The 21,929-nt window shown below is 38.3% G+C and overlaps 2 protein-coding genes across 2 annotated transcripts in view; both read right to left on the reverse strand.

Annotated features, from left to right (window-relative positions):
- Positions 1 to 2,118: 2,118 nt before the first annotated feature.
- irf8 (interferon regulatory factor 8) lies at positions 2,119 to 6,814 on the reverse strand. Its single transcript, XM_034871406.1, has 9 exons — positions 6,654 to 6,814; positions 6,145 to 6,355; positions 5,508 to 5,691; positions 4,810 to 4,910; positions 4,488 to 4,545; positions 4,038 to 4,085; positions 3,480 to 3,869; positions 3,187 to 3,302; positions 2,119 to 3,047 (listed from the first exon to the last, which is right to left on the reverse strand). The coding sequence occupies exons 2-9, from the start codon at positions 6,313 to 6,315 to the stop codon at positions 2,850 to 2,852; spliced, it is 1,266 nt and encodes a 421-aa protein (XP_034727297.1). The 5' UTR covers positions 6,316 to 6,355; positions 6,654 to 6,814; the 3' UTR covers positions 2,119 to 2,849.
- A 1,574-nt stretch (positions 6,815 to 8,388) lies between these two features.
- The window catches only part of dusp22a (dual specificity phosphatase 22a), a 14,903-nt gene continuing 1,362 nt past the window's right edge, over positions 8,389 to 21,929 (reverse strand). Inside the window, exons 2-7 of the mRNA XM_034871418.1 lie at positions 20,769 to 20,802; positions 20,029 to 20,111; positions 19,059 to 19,108; positions 15,405 to 15,479; positions 15,028 to 15,199; positions 8,389 to 9,945 (exon numbers count right to left, since the gene is read on the reverse strand). Of these exons, the coding sequence (XP_034727309.1) occupies positions 9,760 to 9,945; positions 15,028 to 15,199; positions 15,405 to 15,479; positions 19,059 to 19,108; positions 20,029 to 20,111; positions 20,769 to 20,802 (600 nt within the window). The 3' untranslated portion in view covers positions 8,389 to 9,759. The remainder of the gene's footprint in view (positions 9,946 to 15,027; positions 15,200 to 15,404; positions 15,480 to 19,058; positions 19,109 to 20,028; positions 20,112 to 20,768; positions 20,803 to 21,929) is intronic.

Here is a 21,929-nt window from a genome sequence, read left to right on the forward strand (position 1 = left end):
AGGATTGTTGAAATATAACCCAGATTATATATATGGTATTTATGAGTATCATAAATGCGTTATGGTAATTCAGTCTCAGATTTGCCATTGGGAGGGGGGGGGGGGGGTAGAGTCAGTTTCCTGTGACAGTTTTGAAGTAAGTTCCTGTTCTGTGGAACTTAAACAGAACTCCCCTATATAGATAACCACACACACACACACACACAGACAGCCGCATTATTCCACCTGGGTTTTTATTCAGTCAACCATTTATTAAATATTCTATTTTAAGTGAAAGGTCTAATCCAGAGATGTCATATGACTGTTTTCACTATGTGATTTGTGAGTCATTACAGCAAACTTATTCTCCCATTAATACAGTAAAAAAAACTGATGGAAAGAGCCACCCAGACCTGTAGCCTCCAAATTATGTTGATAGGCATTTCAATTTATCAGATGGGGCTACAATTGTTATTTCTGTTATTTATTAAGGGTTTGTATACATTTTATACATTTGGCATTAATTTGGCACTATTTGTTTTTTTATATTTGTATATATTGATTTCAACCCATAGGTATTCAGTCAATTTCCACTAAGAGATTTTTTTGGATTTCACCTTACATTAGTTATTAACTGAATTTGTGGCAGCATTTATGATGACCATTAGAAACCCATGTCTGAAACTGAAAATGTTTCTGTTTGTTTTGTGTGTTGTGTGTGCGTGTGTGTTTGCGTGCGTTCGTGCTTGCGTGCGTGCTTGTCTACATAATGTTTAATCCAAAACTCTTGTGCACACTTCCCTGACAATATTTCCCCTATACACCCAGTTGACATTTGAGATGACACTGCCATCTGCCCCCTGATCTTTAATGACCAACTGTGTGAGACATAGGAGGAGAAGAAGAAGGCATGTTGTTGTGTCATTGTTAATCATTTGGCTAGTTGGTCACTTCTCTTCCTGTCCTTTCTCTGTTACTCAGCAGAGAAATGGAGGGGTTGTCCGAGACTTTCCCTGCCTTAGGTAGGTTACATTCTTCTTTTAGTTTCATGCAGTGTTTTAGTTTCATCGTTCCTGAGCCGGAGTAAAAAACTGTTTGTGTTCATAGTAAATGATAGTCTCAGAGTTTTCTCCAAACTGCAAAGTACTTTGTTGTTGTCACAAGAACTAAATGCCTAAACATTTTCCTGATAATGTGAAAAGATATTTTAAACTTTTGAAATTTTTCAATTCAATCTTTAGTAATTCCTGATATTCCCAGACAAAGTCCATATCGTTATTTTTCATGTCTGCAAAAATTGTGTCTTCATGTGAAATGTGCTCTAACCTCTTCAACCCTGCAGAAATTTGTATTGTGTGCAAGCAAGCATCTTTCAAACCATAAGAGTTATATTTCAAATTCTAATCCAGATCATAAATATCTATCAAGATTCTTAATGAGTTGGACTCAATTACAAGGGTGAAATTATGCACAAGACATCTAGAAGGTTATACTTGTAATGGTGCAGGAATTCAAACAGGATTGCAGATTTGAATGTTTCATCCAGCATGTTAATGAGTTAGCAAGTCACTCAAGCACTGAAACAAGAAGACAGAAACTATACTGTATAGAGAATTACTTGGTTTTCAATTTCCCTATTTCCCACCTGACATGCACCAATGGTTTGTTCTTATTTCACTTGGGTTTTATAAACTCCAAACTGCAGAGACTTTGCATTATTTTACTTTAATTGATGCCCAAGTTGTGTTATCCTTGTGTGGCTATGCAGTTCCAGTAGAAGTGGTGTGCTATAGAGGTTTGCTTCTCGACACAGCTGGCCCGGGGTTCATCTCCGGCCTCCAGGCCTTTGCTGTGTACAGCTAATGCACAAATAGATTAAATGGTTAAGATAGCTGTTAGGTTAGGTAAACTTCTAAAAGGCTATTGTATTCTTTGGATAATTGTTGACAGACATTTAAGCTGTGGTTAATGAGCTAAAACATGGTCCTAACATTTATGAGACCAATTTAAAAAGTTAGGAGTGAAAACAGGTTGCAACAATGTACCAGTTACCATGCATTCCTGCATAGGTCACTTTTGCAATAATGCAACAATTAAAATGAAATTAAACAACAATATGATTATATTAAGACAAGCAAGTGTAGTTCAGCACAAACTTTAGTAAAAATGCAGTTTATAAAAACAGTATGATAGTAAAACCTATCTGTGATTTAATGCCACATTGCATTTAAAATTCAATGCAATCTTTTTTCAGTCCATCAACTTGTAAAAAATATAAAAATATCTGACAAAATATCCATTAGGTCATCACATAAGGAATCAACTCGACTGCAAAAACAAAAAAGATGCTGCATGTCAAAATAAAATTCAGCTTTGAGAACTAAATTGCATATATAAAACTGTTGTCATACTGCACAGATGTCATTACATATATGAGAAGTATTTGTTAAAAAAGTCACCAAAATGGGTCTGTTCTTAAGGCTTGGCAAGACTTGTGTATAACATACAACAACATAATACCACTTTTTCTCTTGAGCTACATGATAACTCTCTCATAATTGAAAAGCAGAAGTTAAACACAGAGAGTGTGTTAGCACTGTACATATAAGAAAAATAAACATTACTGATATACAAAATATTAGGGACATCTTAATACTGAGCTGCTGCTTAAAAGTCTTACTGTAAGAGATCTGCTCTTGCTGTCATTGGTATACTTAAAAAAAAAAAATTATAAGTAACTGTGATACTGGCATTTACCCAAATTCACCTTGTCAGTGTATGTCAGGTAAATAAGGAATGTCCCTAATATGCTGTACATTGAGTCCGGTACATGCTGTAGAGCTCCAGGCAGGTGTGTTGCTGCTCACAGTTCAGGCAGTGATGGACATGTTGTCTCTGTAGCAGGCTGGCCTCTGGGGGCCGCTGTAGCTGCACAAGTCCTGGTAGATGCGGGCCATCTGGTCACTGGCCAGATTATCACACATGTCCAGGTTTGGGTTGTTGCAGTAGGGCTGGGAGCGCCGCATGTTCACTGCCTCCAGCAGGTGCTGGCAGTTCACCACAGTGATCTGCCATTTGGGAGAGGACACAGAAAGATGTGTTTTTATTGTAAACACTTCCTTCATGTAGGTTAAAAAATATATTGATTTTTTTTGCTCGATAAGTAAACGTTTTAAATGGCCTATGTGTTAACTTGATTGATGTTACCTGCACAATGATCAGTTTGCTCTTGGCATTGCTGAGATCATGGAGCTCTTCTCCAAAACAAAGAGTCACTGTCGGATCAGGAGCAGGAAACTGACCGTCCTGGTACAGCTGTAGAGCTGGAACATACAAAGTATGTGAACAGCTGTTTAAACAATCTTTGCAAGTTAGCAATCCTCCATTAGGATGTGACTTGCTGTAAGCATCAAAAAGAAATGTATGTGTTTTGCATTGATTTTGACTCTTCCGAGCTTTTAAAATAACTGAATAGAGACTGAAAATACATAGAGGCTCACCATGGAGAAACTTTCCTGTGTCAAAAATCTTGACTACAGCATCTCTTTCAAGTTTACAAGGCACAGGGCTGTATTGTGAGCCCACTTCTCCCAGCCCACTCCAGAAGACACGGCTCTGGCACAACCTTTTGATAAAGATGCCCTCTTGGTTGGCACGGACCAGTACACCTCTCTCCAGGTGGCCCAGGAGCTTGCGTGTGACATGGCGCTGGCGGTCGTACTCAATGTGCTCAGCCGGAGGAAAATGCACACTCTGCATGCTGTCTGAACTGTATAGGGCGCCACGGCCCAGGTGCTGTGGGGCGATCCGGCAGCCTTCAGGATGAGTAACCGGTGTGGTCTGCATCAACTTCCCTCCATAGTAGAAACTGATCATCATCTGGGAGAAAGCTGGAGAATAGATAATTTGTTAAGCTTTGCAAATGAAAACGAATGGAAAGTATCACAAAATATATAGCCTGCATGTTATTATCAATTTGTGTTATGATCACTGTTGATGCTTAACTAATGATCCGATGTGATTTTGACGCTTTCATGAATAGTAATATAACTGAATACCTGAGGTGAGATTGCCTGATGGCAAAGGGTCCTGATGCAAGGGAAAAGCTGTGAAATACAGGAACAAGAGATGAGTTAAGGGCCTTATTACCACATTGTCATGTCATTATTTTGCTGCATCATCAGAAATAATATTTCTTTAGCACGATCTCAAAAAGAATTAATCCTCTTAGTCAGCAAACTTCAACAGGATGTTAGTCAATTCTTCCATTGCAGAATTCAACAGACAAGCAAATAACCTCTATTTAGAACCCTCAATCACAGGAGCATGTCAATGAGCTTTCCACTGTGGTTATTTTCAAAGACATAAAATCTCATACCTCTCAAAGACGGAACAGTCTTACTTGAGAAGTGTAACAAAAGGCTGAGGTACGCCTGGGCTGCAACACTGACTGAACAGCTTCATTTAGTCAGAGGAGTTTGTGTTGTATGTTTGAAAGGTTGTCTCACCATTAATGCTACCCGGGGACCAATACTCTGGACTGGCCTGGATACTACAGCCATCCTCCTGCGAAAAGACAACAATGTCACAAGCTGCTGACAAAAAAGCCCCTTTGAACACTTCACACAGTAATGCAGAGCAAGTGGGAGCGTGGGCATGCTCGGTGCAAGTGTTGGAGGAGACAGCGCAGAGTGATAATCGGAAAAAAAAGTGACACAAAAGCTGCGTGGCAATTAAGGCAAAGTGCATCTTGCAACAGATGGGGAGAGGGGAGAGACAGAGGTAATGAATTTGGTTTAATAAATGGTTTTAAGTGAGAGGTATTCTCACCTCTTTTATGAGCTCCTCTATCTCTGCAGGGCTGCAGTCCATGTCAGTGATATCACAAGCGCTGGTGGTAGTTGCCATGACCATCGCTGAGACTTTGCCATCTGTAGGTGAAAGAATAATTCATTGTTGATGGTACAAACATGTAACTTCTTTTTTTATTGCTAATAATTGAATAAAGTAAGTTTATCCCGCAACATGCATTGCACTGGAAATTGAAATGATAGGATTGCGTAAAAAAATATCTGTTTCAAAAATGAAAATGTCTTAACATGAATCTAACATATTATTAGCAAATATAATAAATTCCTACTGCTTACTGGCCTGTAGGTTAGGTAGTCACTAAGGCCATCTACCGAGTAGATATAATTTGCGTAGAAGATAGATTCATACTCAGGATTCACTGTGCAGCATGTATGTTTAACATTGAAACATGATTTATAAAACCATGGCAACATATTAGGCCATTTTAATAGCTTAGTATTCTATGCAAAAAAGATATGCATAGAGGTTTTAGGTCACCCCACATGTTGTTGCAGGCCCAGTTAAAAATGCAATTAATTTTAAAGAATTTATGAAGCAGGGGGGTCCCTGCTTGTCACAGTTTCAGTTAAGGGGTCCTTGGCTTAAAAAGCGTCGTAGACCCCTGTGTTAAAGAATAAAACGCTGTCTTTCATGACATTAATTGTTCAAAAACTCACGCTTCTGCTCTTCCTCTGGTACAATGCGATAGACTTTATAGGGCTCAGAGATGTCTAGCTGCGACCTTTCTGTCACCTCCTCAAAGTCGGGGCTTTTATTCAGGGCACAGCGGAGTCTGGTCTTCCATGTTGCAGGCTCAGCCTTGTCCCCCTCCTTAAACTTGCCTTTAAACACAGCCCAGGCCTGTGGAGGGAAACCCACACGTTAAAGATGGTATTGTAATGGAGTAAAGTTGGATGCTTCAAGACAAAATCTGAAAATTAACCTTTATTTTTCAACTTTTAGAATGAAAGAAAAAAATAAAATCAAAATCTGATTTACAATAGTGACAATAATTGGCAATTGTTGGCAATTTAACATTTACAATTTATTGTGAAAATAGCACTGATGCTAGACTATTATTACTATTTAAAAAAATAATTTGGTTAAATTTCATTGAAGTTAGGTTGCATATGCTATAAACAAATAATAGCAATGCCATTTAAAGGTCTAAATGATAGTTTCCATTCAGCCACAAAAGAACCAGACTTAAAAAAAGTGCTTGACTTATCCAACAAGATTTAGTAGCCTGTAAAGTTTAGTGCCAAAAACTCCATCTAGTTATCTGACAATGGGGCTACACGAGTGCTGTCAAACCTTAAAAATGGATGCGTCTACTTCTTGGTTGTAATCCTGTTTCCCTGCGTGTTTCCATGGAATTCGGAACATAGTGCGGCTGTCATCCTCCCACTGCAGTCCAGAGTACTGGCCGCTCTGGATCTGCTCCACCAGCCACTGCTTCAGTCTCCGACCTCCCGGGTTTGACATCACGATGGAGAAAAATTGTTTTTGGATTGTTCCTTTGTACCTAAATAGGGAGGATTTCATTCATGAAAGTATGTCAAATATAGTTTTATTTACTCTTGTCTAAGATAGTATTATAATGTATATATATATATATATATATATATATATATATATATATATATATATATATATATATATATATATATATATATATATGAAACTATATATATAAAACTATATTTGACATACTTTATATCATACTTTATATATATCATACTTTATATATATAATCAAACCGTTTAAATTGTGTCCTAAAGCTTTCGCCCGTTAGGGTAGAAATCAAAAGTAAAAGCACTTACAGTTTAACAAGCGGTTGAGCTCTTTGCCCTGCTTGGGATATCCTGCGATGTTGATAGATGGCTTACTGTCAGCTTTAATCAAGTGAGTTCTCCCTGACATATGCCTATATGGACTTTATTGTGCTCCGTGTCATGAATGAAAAAGCTGGGAGATGATTTGACAACGCTACCTCCCTCTGACCAATGACTGCGTTGAAGCTTCAGTATGCCGGCCCATTCCGGAAGTGTTTTTCTCTTAACTGCGGGTATTTACAAGAAATGGCCTGACACAAGCGATGGTTGTAAAGTTGCTGCCCACGCTCAAAGCCACGCTGAATAAACCCGGAGAGTCACAAGTTACCTTGAGCTGTGGGGGATTTCTGCGCTCCAGACAAAGGTAGCCTAATGCGTCCCTCAAGCGCCCACTCAGTACTGATGAGAAACATCTAAATGTTCTCGAGCAGTAGCCTACTGTTTGTATTATGGTAGGTTGATTCCACAAGTCCTCTGAGAGATATCCTTTACTACTACTACTACTACTAATAATAATAATGTAAACTATGATGGAGGATAAGTAAGAAACCCGCCAGGAATGAGCCTGTCTGAACATCGGACCACAGTGAACAATCACTCTTTTCAGCCATGAAAGATAAACAAGCACATATACGTAGTTGTATTATACAAATAAACAACATTTCAATTTAAGGTAATTTCAATCAAAGAGTGGGGTTGCATCCTACTGTTCTATTTCCCCTAACCCAGAATTCAGGTCTAAGGAAGCAATGATGTATTATTTTAAAGATTTCATAATGGTATGTTGATGCTCTTCAGAAAGTGAAAACCCTGAGAAAGCATTTCTAATAAATGTCAGTAGTCTTGATGTGTTGCTTTACACATCACATGGCAAAAGACCCACAGGACTAATTTGGAACCATGATCATGTGGGACATGTTTGAAGTATGAAAACATATTTTTATATTGATGTATTGATTTGGCTTACTGTATAATGCCTTTTATGTAAATAGTGTTACCTGTGATTAAGAGCTATTCAAATTGTAATCTTTCCCTAATAAACAACTGGTGAGCGATGTAATCTGCAAATAATAAATCTGTAATTTTAAAATGTTCCGGTTATCCATATTTTTCATTAAATACAGTTTTAACTGCACTTATACAGTTTCATCCTTAATTTCTCATATATTGGTTTGTTGTCATGTCTCGGGGTAACACCTCCAACCTTTTACAATTAAAAACATTGAAATCACGGTGTATAAGCATGTAGTTTTGAATCCTTGATGATTATTGTCTGGTAGTAAAACATGTACCACACTGTATATTTTCATGAAGCTGCACAACAAGCGTCTAAGCAGCATTAGCAGGTGATCTGCTGAGTAAAACCCAGACAACTTTCCAATCGTGAATGCAGACTGAAATTTAAGAAAAGCTATTCTGTGTTTTACTAGTGCGGTTATCAAGCTGCCTCATGAGACAACCAGCTTATCTAGAGGTGAGCTGTGCAATACATTACTAACCACATTTATATTTACACACAGAGTGTTGATAGTACATATTTATTAGCATTACCATAGTTTTTGTCATTCACTGAATTAGAAAATACGAACAAAAAACACCATAAATACACACAAAAATTAACTGTACCCATGAATGTATGAAACACATTATGTATAAATCAGCTTTGTCACAATAAAAAGATCAAATCAGAGCATTAGTAAAATCAGGAAGACAGCAGAGAATCTTCAAACGTAGTCATAGCTTTACTCAGCAATACTTAATGTGGCTTCCCAATTCAACCTGCTCTGTATAACTTAAACATTTTACCCATTTAAAAATGTATTCCGTGTTTTTTCCCCCTGGCTTATCTTATCTGGACAAACTAGACAGGGTTTGTCTGTTGTACTGTTTTTTGTTTTGTTCTCTCAGCCTGATAAGAGACATAACTCAGCAAGAGGTTTGTTGGCTAGCACAGAGTTGTGCGAACTGACAGAACCAACTCACAGCTTTTCCTTCACCGCTGGCCACCAATAGGAATTGACATTAAGTTACTAAGTTCCACTGTTGGTGCTAGATTGGTACTTTGTACATATAGTGTGTTGACAACTTGAAATCTTCTTCAAATATGAAACAAAAAGTACCAACTGGAATGAGAGAAGAGTATCCAACTGGGTGTAAACAAATACTGTTTACTACACGGGCAGTGATGTGCTGCAGTAATGTATTCATTGTTGTTATAACATATGTAGGTGGCTAGCGTATTTGCTGGTACATGCAATGTTGATAGTGTTTACACATTTGACAGTCATGCAGTGGTGTTTGCTTTCAGTAGGATGTACGTACATAACACATTTCATGCTGTCAGCCTGGCAAGCATGCCAACTTCCCCACCTGCAGTGTTGCTCGAGTACACCACTAACACTAATACCAATAATTTATATTTTTATTGATGCCCGGTAGGTAAATTACCATTATAATGTACACTCTGTTTGTTAGAACACACTACACACAGGTCTGAAATACACATACATTAAGAACCTTGACAGGACTTTAAAATAGTACATTTCAGAATAACTGCTCAGAATAATGGCCATTAAATTGCTTGTAGATTTGTGGATTTCATTGTCCACCAGCACAGACTAGACATGCACATAATTAGAGACAAAATGTTCCTTTAAGATTGCATTAAATCAGTCACTTAAGGCTACCGAGATGAACGTTGCAGTTGTAAAGTGTCCACGTAAAAATATGTTTTATTCATCATGGCTAAGGTGCTGAGGTGTTAAGAGTAAGGCTTCTGTGAGCACCAATACCACAGTTGTGGCTCTACTCAGTTAAGGGAGCAAAGAAGGTACTGGTTGTGGGTTAGGGTCTGTAGCCCAATTCTAAATCAACCTCCATTGATTAGAAATTAATAGACAGATGGAAGGTAAGAATGAAAGATATGCCTGGCTTTTAAGGGGGGATTTATTTCATCCTATGCTTTCAGAGTTATACAAAGACCTTAAAATTGAACACATCTTGGCGTTGATTTGGAGTTGGGTACAGAATAATAGCTTGGTGTCTTTTACAGACAGCCATGAGCAGGGCTATAGCGAGACCAGAGGCCTGTGCTTCAACTGCTGCCTTCATCACGGTCGGTCGGCAGAGAACAGACACCTACACCTTGATTTATCCAGCGCTGGTCTGCTCCTCTCCTCTGGCTTTGCTGTTGCTCTGTGAACTGGCTCAGCAGGGCGCACACCTGCTCCTGGTCATTAAATGGACAGGGACGGAAACTGGACCGTAACCATGCTCGGTACTGGGGACAAGAGGACAGACAAATAACATAACTAAGTAAATGTCATTGTGTTAAGATCAAATTACAATACAGTGTTTAATACCTTACTGACTATAAATTTTTTTGTATATGCATATCTGTAGTGGTATTGACAGGCAAATTCAATTTAGTTTTGTTCCCAAGCTATAAATCTACACACACACAACAAAAATATACCTTTGAAATGTGGTATCTCATACAATTCAATTCTATTTATAGTATCAATTCATAACGAGAGTTATCTCGAGACACTTTACAGATAGAGTAGGACTAGACTACACTCTATAATTTACAAGGACTCAACAGTTCTAGTGGTTCCCTCCAGAGGAATCAACAGTGCAACAGTGGAGAGTAAAAACTCCCTTTTTGGAAGAAACCTTGGACAGACCCAGGCTTTCGGTAGGTGTCTGACGGGCCAGTTGGGGTTGAAATGAAGAGTGGCACTAAAAGTCACAGTAAAAGATACAGACAGAGTAGTGTCTTTAAACAATGAGCCCAAACTAAAAAGTACCTATACTATGTATCCAGTGCTTTCATAAGATCAACCGAATCACATTGGATCAGAGTTATTTTCTTGTCATCTGAGTCAGAAAGATACAACAATACAACCATGAGAGCAAAGTTGATTTCATAGTTTGAACAGAATTTTTGACAATACAAAATGTACATCATTAAATTATAATTGCTGTATTCAGTCTCTCAGCAGGAGGTGATGAATACAAAAAGATGGCCTGCAAGGGAGCTTGACAGACAATTGGAGAGGACAGGACAGACAGTTTTGGATGAGACAGTTGACTCTCTGCAAACGTTCCTGCTCACATAGTCACCTGGAAAATCAGTCCAAAAGCCTCAATGCGGTGAACCAAAAGCTATGTATCTTTTTTCCTGACATGTGAAGCTACACCATGTGGACTCAAAATTCCAAATCCAAGACATACTATATTCACGTTGGCATGTATTTTTATTTCAAGGTGGTGTAGAATTTAGATGGCTTCAGTTGTACAGCACAAAATGAAAGGGTCTGGGGTGATAACAACTTCTTCCATGAAACTGACTAAAGTGCTCTTTTGTCTCTTCCCACAAATATATTTGTCCCTTGGTCAGGTCAAAGAGAAGTGTGAAGATCAATTGCAGTTGGTGAGCTGATGGTAGTAGATAGTAATTGCTTTATGGAGATAGATACTTTAGGAGCATCTTTTGTGTGTAAAGGTAAGTTATTCATGAATAGTATTTTTCTATTTATCACTAGATACATTTTCACTAGAATGCATACTGAGATTGTATTACATGCTGCAGTCTTCCTTTCCAGTAAAGAATTTCAATGTTGGTTTAACGCCAGCAACTGAAAAAAGTGAGGAAATGCATTTTTCAAATTATGTCAAGGATTTTGTGCAATACCTTAGTCTTTATGAAATACAATGAAGTGAAAGTCACTCTGAATGTATTACATTCATCTTCCTAAAATAAGTATTCTCACACTTAACCCCAAAACCAAATGAGTACAGCACCACTGACTCATAACAACATGAATACTCAAAAGCACAGTATAATAAAAATCAGAGGACTGATATCAGGTGTAAGATTCTACTGTCAATCTGTCATCTTGAAAAGGAAAACGAATCTTGTTAGAAGCTGCGAGGTTCTTTCAAATCTTCCACATCAGAATACTTTTATACTCGGGTTTGATGTCAGATGTATCAACATCAAAAAAGGGTGGCATTACAATCAGGTAATGCTCACAAAAAGTGGATTTTTTTCTGTTAGAGTTCAAGTCATAACCCTGCAGTTAAGACAAAAGGTTGATTTAAGGCAGATACATTAGTTAACTGTAGGAAAGCTCAGGTTCATAGATGAATTGTTTTAGAACAATGACACTTTTTGATTCTTTTAACAGAATAAAAACAACAAAACATGTATAGTACAATGCAAAGAATTTAAAGGAGACCTATAATAGGTCTCCTTTAAACGCTTTTCCGTCATATCTATTATGTTACAATGTGGGATGGTTATATTAAACATGGCCAAAGCATCAAAGAATCAGGTAAGAATATTTAAAAGAAATACTCAGATTTCACACTGTTATGTACACTCTGGTTTTAACTGTTTTTTCTACTCTCCACACGGTATGAGGTCATAGGAACCTTTTTTTTAACATATGGTTATCTGCTCCAGAAAGACATGTTACTAGTGTTTACTTTACATACTGTACACTGCTTTATTTAGCTACATGTTAATACCAGGGAAACCTGTAATCTTGGCTGTCCATGTTGTTAATTAACTTTTAGAAGCCTGTATTGGTGTATTTTATGGTATAAAGTCCCACTATATACTCCATTGCAGACTCAGTCACTTTCCAACTGCAACGGACTGTACAAAGTCAGCAACAACAGAGCATGTGGATGCTAGATCACACCCAATACACAAGCATACTGTGCAGGGCTTCAACACCAGTCAACAGATGTTACTGTGTTATTAATCATTTTTTCCCAATTTTGGATGACACATTTGATTGTGTAGTTTTTGGTTTAGAAGCCGTTATTGGTGATTTCTCATGGTGGAGTATAGTGCAGCTATACTCTGCTACAGTTAGTCCTCGGCTACAACAACAGACAGGAAGGGAAGCCCAAGTGTTGACGTGGACACCATGGATGTATTATAAGACCTGGATACAGCCTTCAAGGCGGAGCCCGGTTCCTTCCTATGAGAGTTGCTCAGTGGCGCATGATCAGCACTGTTTCTGCAATTGGCGGCCCATTGAGAAGGCGCACTAGAGACCTATTTCCGGTTTAGCGCTCTGTCAACTTTAGTGGGGATTAAAGGATATATCCGTGCGTCTCTTCTAAACGTTCCAAATGTTATCAGACTGAATGAATCAAATTCAGATAATAAAACAAGTTATTTTGCATGGGTTGTGACACTCAAAAGATTTATCCACTGATTTACAGACGTTTCTTTCACCATGTAAGTGTATGGGAAAATTACTTTTTGGGCCATAGGGCATCACATGACGGGCCGGGAGTTGCAATTCCAATGTTTGGCTACTATGTTCAGTTTGTTTCAAAGCCTGGCGCACTTCCTGGGGTCCGGGTCAATCTAGCATCTAACGCAGAGCACAGATACAGAGGCTCTGGAGATCCGGAAACATTGACCAATCAGACAGTGGGTGAACACAGGTGCAGCAGGTGTTTTTTGAACTAAGTATGTAAGCCTGTTCAAGTAGAAACACAAGTAGAAACCTGAAAAAGGTGAATAATAGGTCTCCTTTAAGTCTTTTTCAGTCGTTTAGCTCTCTTCTTACCTTATCTGAGTAATTTTGGGAGCCTAATTTTACACCCTACTCTGACCTGTTACAGTATGTTTAAGGAATTAAAAGATGAAAGTTTCTTCTGTTGCCAAATTAGCAGAAGACAGTGGAGGATGTGCACTTCAGTGTATTGTTATACATGTCTTGTTACTATGACGCATTGGCAGTGAATGTAGTTACAGCTGCATTAGTGAGTACATTGTTGTCCAGAGGCTTCCTCACTTTCTATCTGAGGCAGATGTGGGAAAAGCACAGCTACAGAAATCCCATTTCCCCTTAAATCCTCGAAATCGGTGCAAGAATTACAAACAATGAACATTTTTTTCAGTCATGTTGCAAGATGCTGACAGTAATACTAAACACGTGATGAGCAGTACCAAGCTAATGCAATCCCAGCAAACCCCCTGCAGTTCCCCTTCTCTACTCAAAGGCTGGGCCAGTGCCACTGTAATGGGATCACACACAAGGTGCCTTCTGCAAAATGTTGAAAGGCTGTGAACAGCTACCTACAGTGTGTTTAAATATAAACATTCTGCCAATAATAAAATGCTGTGGCGACTATGGTTAAAAATGAAATACAATTAGAAATGTACTCACTCACTAAAATCTTAATATGATTAATACTTGAAAACAGAATCTTACTCCTCTAATGTCGCAAATACATGTCTACCAAGGCTTGAACTAGCATTTTACATTGCTCAATATTTTTTTGTATTAAGAAAATTGTCAAAATTAGATTGGACATGAAATCAGAAAGTTTAAACTTAATTTTTTTCTATAAGTGGTGATATTCTAAGTGAAAGCAGAGAGCTACAGTATGAGCTTATAGGCTAGGTCTTTGTCTCCAGGAGTGCAGGATCTTGGATTATGTATCCTAAAAGGCTCCTCACCCATCAAATACAAGAAGTCCACTGTAAAGATCCCCACAAAGCTGTTGGGGGTTAAAGCTCCCCAAAAATCCCTCATATTAGGCAGGCAAGAAATCACAGTTTGCATTTGAGGACAATGCCCCTTAATAAACAACAGAGGAGGATTAGGACCCCTTGCTCTGAGTTTGGATGTTAACATAACAAATAAAAACAAGAATGAATGTAATTATTTCATACAACATTAAATGCATAATATGAACCTAACAAATTAAGTTTCAGAAATCTGTGTTATATTCAATAGATTGAAAAACTGATTCACAACAAAAAACAAAGAATCACAAAAAGGAATCTACAGTATTATGTGAGACTGACAAATATCTTAGTGATTTCTCAGCGATTTCAAACAGCAAGATGAGCATAATTGTTTATTTAGTCTCTGGCTGTAGCTGAGTATCTCAGCTATGCCGGCTTGAATGTAAAACAAACCATGGCCGTTTATTGGTCCCTACAAGGATAAAACATATTTAAAAAACTACACAGAAATGAACACAAATTAATCTGTCACAACCGACAGGTATGTTCCATGGCAACAAGACAGCCAAAGATTAACAATTGACAGATTTGTGCAGTGTTATGGTTGTATGCATGCAAGTGACGTTGAATAGCGACAGCACATAAGACACAAAGGAATTTACAGAATGCTAATATATCGTAGACCTACTGCTAGAAAAATACCAGTGAGGAAAACATAAAATTTGGAATTTTTAAACATGAAAATTTGTACTTTGACTTTAGGCTACATCATTGCAAACTGTGAAGGGAGACTGTGTGCCTTCTGTAGGTATTGCTTGTGTTCATTTGTCATGTCTGTGTGTTCTTTTGTGTGTTTACCTCTGAGACTTGTGTCGTCTGGTACTCCTGCAGCTGCTGCTGGAAGCCATAGTTGGGGCCGACAAAGGAGCGAACAGCCTTGACTGCAGACAGACATTCATCCCAGCTGTAGTGGGTGACAGTCATCAGGTAGGCTACCACCATGGTAGTGCTGCGGGAGACACCTGCAAGGCTGCAGCAAAGCAAAGCAAAGCACACAGCTTGGTCATGAAGCAACTTCTTAGGTAATAGGTCAATAATAGCTACAGGACGGTCTTGTTTTTTGGTTCCATCCTTTGAGGCATACTACAAACCTACATCTAAAGTAAACATGACATGTCTTGACAACCACAGATGGCAGGAAGGAGCTGGTTATAGCTTTAGACAAAGAAACCTACCAGTGAACGAGACATGATCCACCATTCAGGCGACACTCATGGATGAAGCTGATGCACTCTTTGAAATGCTGCAATCTGAAAAGGAAAAACAACCAAACCAAGAAACTGATTTATAGCACACATTTTCTGTGGTTAGCAGTACACAAAATAGAAGCTAATGTTTCGAAATAACATAAAAATAACAGTGCTGTTGTTTTGCTTTTTGTAAAGCCAACAATAGATGACACATATAGTATAGGATATGAGAAAGGACACCTTGAACTGAAACTTCTTTCTTGAGGCCCGAACTTCGTGTTTCAAACAGGTTGCTGAAACTTTGATAGCATTATTTTGTTGTGATTTCATTCATAATCTGCAGGTTAATCTCAAATATAGTGAGAAGTTTCAGAATTGGACAGGTAGTTTTGATAGAGTTTTTGTTAGTTCTGAGAATTCAGAGAAATAGTAATTTATCTTTCAACTCCTCCAACTTGTCATGTGAGAAAAAACTCTCAGAGTGGCTCATACAGAGAGTCTGTGGTAGACCAGAGCACAGACACCATGGGGACAGACAAGGGAAGTAACTGTATTTGTTTTTGTCTATGTGCAAAATGACATCAGGTTCCAGCATTCATTAATTATGTGTCTAAAAATGATAAAGTAAATCAAAATGCAGCAAATAACCCCCTGCCTTATGGTGGACTGAACACGTGTACATGTTTTTGCCTTCCAAACTAAAGAGATATTACTCATTCTGAGGTTGTGGCAGACCAATGTTTAAGACTCTTCGCAAATATGCAAGCGTATTAAAATCTAAGAAATACTAAGAACACAATACAAAATTATATTGTACCTTGACCCCAAAAACAAAAACCGTAAAATAGCTCATTGTTGTATAATGTCACAGAAATCCTCAGAATGTAAGTCACATGGACATAAAATTAACACAGAGCAGCAAGATGTGGTTCAACTGCTCCTCAAATATCCTACTTGTTCACTGTCAGGAAACACCGATGGTGTTTTGCATAATCAAGAAGTGCATGGCTGATAATGCTGTCTCCTGAGGAGCAGATGCTGGTTACTCAATAGCAGACAGAATAACAGACTGGGGCTAAAATAGATTGACGGCCACTTTTCTTTTTTCCTCCTTGCTGAGATCCTTCTCAACTCCTTCTAAAGATGTCTCCTCAGCACTTTGTTCTGTCTTCCTAGCACAGAGGTTTCCGGCCGTCTTGTTTAATATGCAGAAAATTACCGTGTGACAAATATCTGAGGTTTTAACCAGTTGAATCTAGAGAATACTGAAACAAAACATTTGCTTGTGCAATTTTATGCTATTGTGAATTTCTATTTCAATATAATTACAAAGTATGTGTGAGAAATTGTTTTGAAAACAAATTGTACCATCTTAGTTATAAACGAAATACACCATGGTGGACACGCAAACTCCCATCACAAATGCACATCTCATTTTGTAAATGTTTGATGCAAATGAGTTCACACCTTCATGGTCAGTGCACAATGTGCATTAAAACCATAGAAGGCTTGTCACGAGAGTGTGGACAAAGAAGGGGAATCCCCCCCCAGAAACAGGTACATGTACATGGTAGCAACTATATTAAGATACAACATTTAAGGCAATTCCAATAAAATACTTTGTGTTAATTCAGAGGATGACCTCACCGCACCGCAGCAATTCTACAATAACTCTAATGGTGACCAACTTTGCCTTGATGTCTTTGATAGTTGCTGTCAACATTTAACCCCATCAATCACTAAATGCCTGACAATCATAGAAAGGGATGTTTCTGAGGCCCTGACCAAGATTTGTCATTTAAGTTATTTTTCTTTTATAGGATAATTGAAGCAGCTTATGGGGACAGTAACTGTGATTTAGGGCTATATAAATGACCCTTACTTCCTGAAACCCATCCCACAGTACAGCCACAAGAGCTTTAAGAACGTTTTAAAGTTTTCAGACAGCTTCCCACTGCAACAGTTGCTCCAAAAAATGGTGGTGGGCAAGATGGTGCGTCAGTTGGCCTCACCACTCCCTTCAGTCAGACCAGTGATTGTGACAGAGGGGGTTTAATAAAGCCCTGGGTGGTCGAGGCCAACAGCCAGATGTCACACCAAGGTTTCCTTCCTCTGCTGCCTGAGGGAGAGACACTTGATTGCGACAGTGGGGGTCAGACACCTTCAACACAACTTAATCAGCAACATGCAACCAAACACTAAACCTTAATTTTTATTAACTTGCATTTTACCGAGATTTATTTTTTTATTTATTTAACAAAGTAAAGCAAGTACAGTTACTCTTTAAACCCCAGACAACTTCAATGACTGCAGCACTCAAAGTCACACTCTTTCAAACTACTTTTTGTCTGAGTCACATGTGAACTTTGGAATAACTTATTTTAACTGTAGTCCTGTGCGTTATATTTTGCAGGAAAGTTGAATGAAGAGTTTTTAATTGAGAAACACTAATAGAGAATAGGATTCCCCTTTGACACCAGTGAGTTCATTCTGCATTCAACCAAGCACTGTGTCCCATCTTTTTGTACACTGTTGTGTCAGCAAGTTAGTTATTCATCCAGCATCAACATTTCACCAACTCTTTTCGCGGCTTTCTCTCCATTTTAGTATAACCAATTCCTTCATTGTAAGGTCCTTGTGACTGCAGACTTCACTCTTGATGTGGATGGTGCAGAGAGCAATGAGCCTCCTCCAACACACATGTTGTCAGCAGGGAGCTTCACAGGGATGGTGTAATGCAATGGGGATTTATGTAACCCCGTTCCCAGATCCCATCTCTGTCTGTCTGTCTGTCTGTCTGTCTGTCTGTGTAGGAACCCTGACCGGGATTGGCACTTCTGGTTTGTGCCCTCAGCCCGTGTCAAGTGTTTAATCCAGAATCACTGCAGCTAGTGTTGCATGAGGTCAAAAGACCCTACAAAGAAAGCCACAGAACTGCAATGACTAATGCGTTGTGTTATCGGCCGCTGCAAGGGTGGAGCAACAACTCATGCCTCTTTCAACACAGAGTCTGCTTACTGATTAAGATTGACACAATGAACACAACTCTCTCTCTCTCGTTCTCTCACTCACTCTCTTTCTCTCACACACACACACACACACACACACACACACACACACACACACACACACACACACACACACACACACACACACACACACACACACACACACACACACACACACACACACACACACACTAAAAACAGAATCTAGTGATAAATCTTTCCTTTGAAACACTCCATAATTAAATTAAAATTTGCATGGTCTACTTTATTTAATTTATCTACAAGCCATGAGATGAAACAGAACTGATAAATGATTTAAATAAATTAAGAGCTACTGGTCACTCTGCCCTGTACTGCTTCAATATTAGGCACTTAAAGTATATATTAAACAATCAAGAAGACAGCGGTAAATGTCTAAAAAGTTTTTAAACTGTTAAAATGTTTCATATAATATTTGTAACAATTTCCATTGGGCCGTTATGCCCTGGGACCACAATCTGGAGGGTAATAGTGTTGAAATAATACTGTGCGACTCATCTGCCCTTCAGAAATAACATGGACATTTAAAATCTGAGGTATAAACATGCACATTTTAGTGTGCGTGTGTTTGTATTTGTGTGTGTGTACTCACAGATTCTGGCTTGAAGCATCAGCTGCATGAATACAAAGGTACGTCATGTCCTGTAAAACATAAAAACTGTATAACAGCTGAAAAAAATGTTGTGCAAAATGGCGTGCAATAGCTCTGGCTGTAATCTGTAAATCTTAATTGAATAAATGAATCCACATTAAGTACTCAAACTATTAATAATAATGACTAGTATTACAATATTAATAACTTCATTGATATGTGCTTTACAAAGAGATAAAAAAAGAATCAGATAAACAAAAACAGAATTGATATAGTCACAGACAGGCGAGGTATGAATTACGAAAACACAATAAAACAAGTATAAAACAGAAGAAACAATTCAGAAAAGTGTGTTTTTAGGATAGATTTAAAGAAGAATACGGTATGTAACAGGCTTAAGGTGGATCTGTAATTTTCTAGACACTCAATATAGTTCTTTACTGTTAAAGCTTTCTGGGGCTCTGCATTATCTGAATAATCAAAGCTAATATAACTCTCTGTTGAAGACATGCATAAGAAACTGACTGAATACTTGAATGTGTCTGTCACCTGGATGTGACATGCTGGGCATTTTGTGGGCACAGTGGACAACAAGCCCCTCTGTAAAAAATCCCTTTCCTCTGCTACAAATACCAGTCTCAGAACATAGTGTTGAATATACATTAACATCTCTGAATTAAAAACCTCACACTTATGTCAATGCCTGGCAATTACATCAGATTAGAGTGGCTAAAGTAACGTCACATTGTTTCAGAGATTATTAGCGCCTGTCTGTAAACACACACACCACTCAGCATGTAAACTGTCCATCTCACTCACACTCTCTTTGCTTCTACCATAACTCATCACCACCCCCAGCTGGCTGACGGGACACATCACATTATTACCTGCACAGTCATGCCAAAATCTCCATGTAAATGTTTCGCAGGAAGTACAAATAGTTTAACCCATGCAAACATTTTCAACTAACCTCAAACACAGGTTTAGCATTGTTGTAAACAGACAGGATGTGGGTGATTCCATTCTTAGACAGACTTTCTCTGTTTTCTGCATCTGGGACAAAAAGAAAGAGCATATCTCACCAGAGTCATGTCACTAAATTTCACACCAACTAAACACACCAACAACTCTGACCATTAATATTGTAAACCATTGCAGAGGCAGGTCTGTGAGCTGCATACTATCCTGCATTATCTTTTGGTATAGTAAGGCCTGTGATCACTTGTTCCTGTCACTTGTACTAATTTTAACAATCATGTGGAGCCATCATGTGGAGCCACCAATACAGCGGCTAAAGTTAGAAACCTGGTTGTTTCAGGTCACAGAGGGATAAACTTAAGACTTTTGACTCGTGTGTTTTATGTGAAGCATAAAAACCTTGTTTTACTGTGTAAGGCACAGCACTTAATAGAAACAATAAAAATTGAAAACCCTTCACAGTGAATATGGGCAAGATGCATGGTTTTGGTCCATATTATTTGGGGGAGTACTGTGCGTTGCATTAAAATTCTATAAAACAAAGCAATATGTTTAATGGTAAAGTGTTGTTATATTCCTCTGTATCAATCCCCCCACCACTTATTCCTTCATGCATTTATGGCCTATTATCTTGGCCTTCTGCCTTTGGTGCTGAAAGCTTGACCCAACCCAGCCATACCCTATGTATCAAATTTACAAACATCCAATTAAGTTACATCATGTTTGTCTTACCTCTTATATTCCCAAGGTAGAGCCCATCGACAACCTGTGAAGCAGCAGTAACAGACATGTTGCATCCAGGTTGGATATTCATTACAGTCCAGCTTTAAAATCTTCCCTTTAAAAGCTAAAAATGTCACAGATTCGGAAAGATTGAATTTAAGGCTTAAAGTTTCAGGTTTACGGACCAAGTACCAGCAAAATATTCCCTACAGCCATACAAGGCCTGAAGCAACGATGCAGGATTATCAGGATGAAGTGATGATTGGCAAGCAGCCACTGAGTTTTGCTGCACTTTGCTGTGCCACTAGTAAACAGCGGGTGTCTAAAGATAATTCTGGATTTATTACATTTAATAAAATGTTTGACTAACTCAGCCTGCATATTGTTGTGGCAATACAGAATGGAAATTCAGACGACAAATGTATCTGTTTATGCAAAGTCTTTTTAAGACAAAATTAAAATGTACTTGTCTTCCTTTAGTGAGACCTGTTTCAAAGGGACGATTTTACTAAACACGCTTTGTTAAAATGTATTTTCACTTTCTTTTAACCAACTAATATACTGGGCATCAATTTTATTTTGCATGTTGACAGTTATCTTTTTGCCATCATTTGAAAAGTAAATAGTTTTGTCACAGTGTCATCATTGCAACAAACCAAACTTGAAATACACAATAGCAATGTTGCAATAATCTATTGATTTGACCTTCAGAGTTCAAGTTGCATGAATCTGTTGTCTGAGACATTGGGGTCATTTACACTGGAGACTCTAGGGACATGTCACCGTATTTTTTTTAAATTGCCGCATTTGTCCCCATCACCTTTAAAAGCAAGTTTGTAAAATATGTTCTGAAAAAAAAACAACATAGAAACCACAGATATGTAGAATATGTTTTCAATGCGCGAACCAACTGAAACAAGTCCTGAATTTTGCGTTTTCCAACATAAAGATATTTCCAACATAAATCTAAAGAACAACAAAAAGCTAAAACTAGAACAAAATCTGTGCTCTTATGTGGATGCCTGTTTCTTACTAACTGTGCAGTGAACATTCTTAGTGATGCCCAAATGAAGCTTCATGCACCATTGGTTGTTGTGGGTACACGATCCGTCCTGCCTACACGATCCGTTCTGCGCATGCGCACGATGTTCACGCATGCGCATAAATACG

This window comes from Etheostoma cragini, chromosome 1, assembly GCF_013103735.1.
Source record: "Etheostoma cragini isolate CJK2018 chromosome 1, CSU_Ecrag_1.0, whole genome shotgun sequence".
Classification (NCBI taxonomy): Eukaryota; Metazoa; Chordata; class Actinopteri; order Perciformes; family Percidae; genus Etheostoma; species Etheostoma cragini.

Bases quoted from the DNA above. Each gene is read 5' to 3' on its own strand.
- irf8 (XM_034871406.1), bottom strand. From the start codon at position 6,315: ATGTCAAACCCGGGAGGTCGGAGACTGAAGCAGTGGCTGGTGGAGCAG. The intron at 5,692-6,144 runs GTTTGACAGCAC...TTCCCTCCACAG, and splicing joins TAGACGCATCCATTTTTAAG to GCCTGGGCTGTGTTTAAAGG. The intron at 4,546-4,809 runs GTGAGAATACCT...GTCTTTTCGCAG, and splicing joins TAGAGGAGCTCATAAAAGAG to GAGGATGGCTGTAGTATCCA.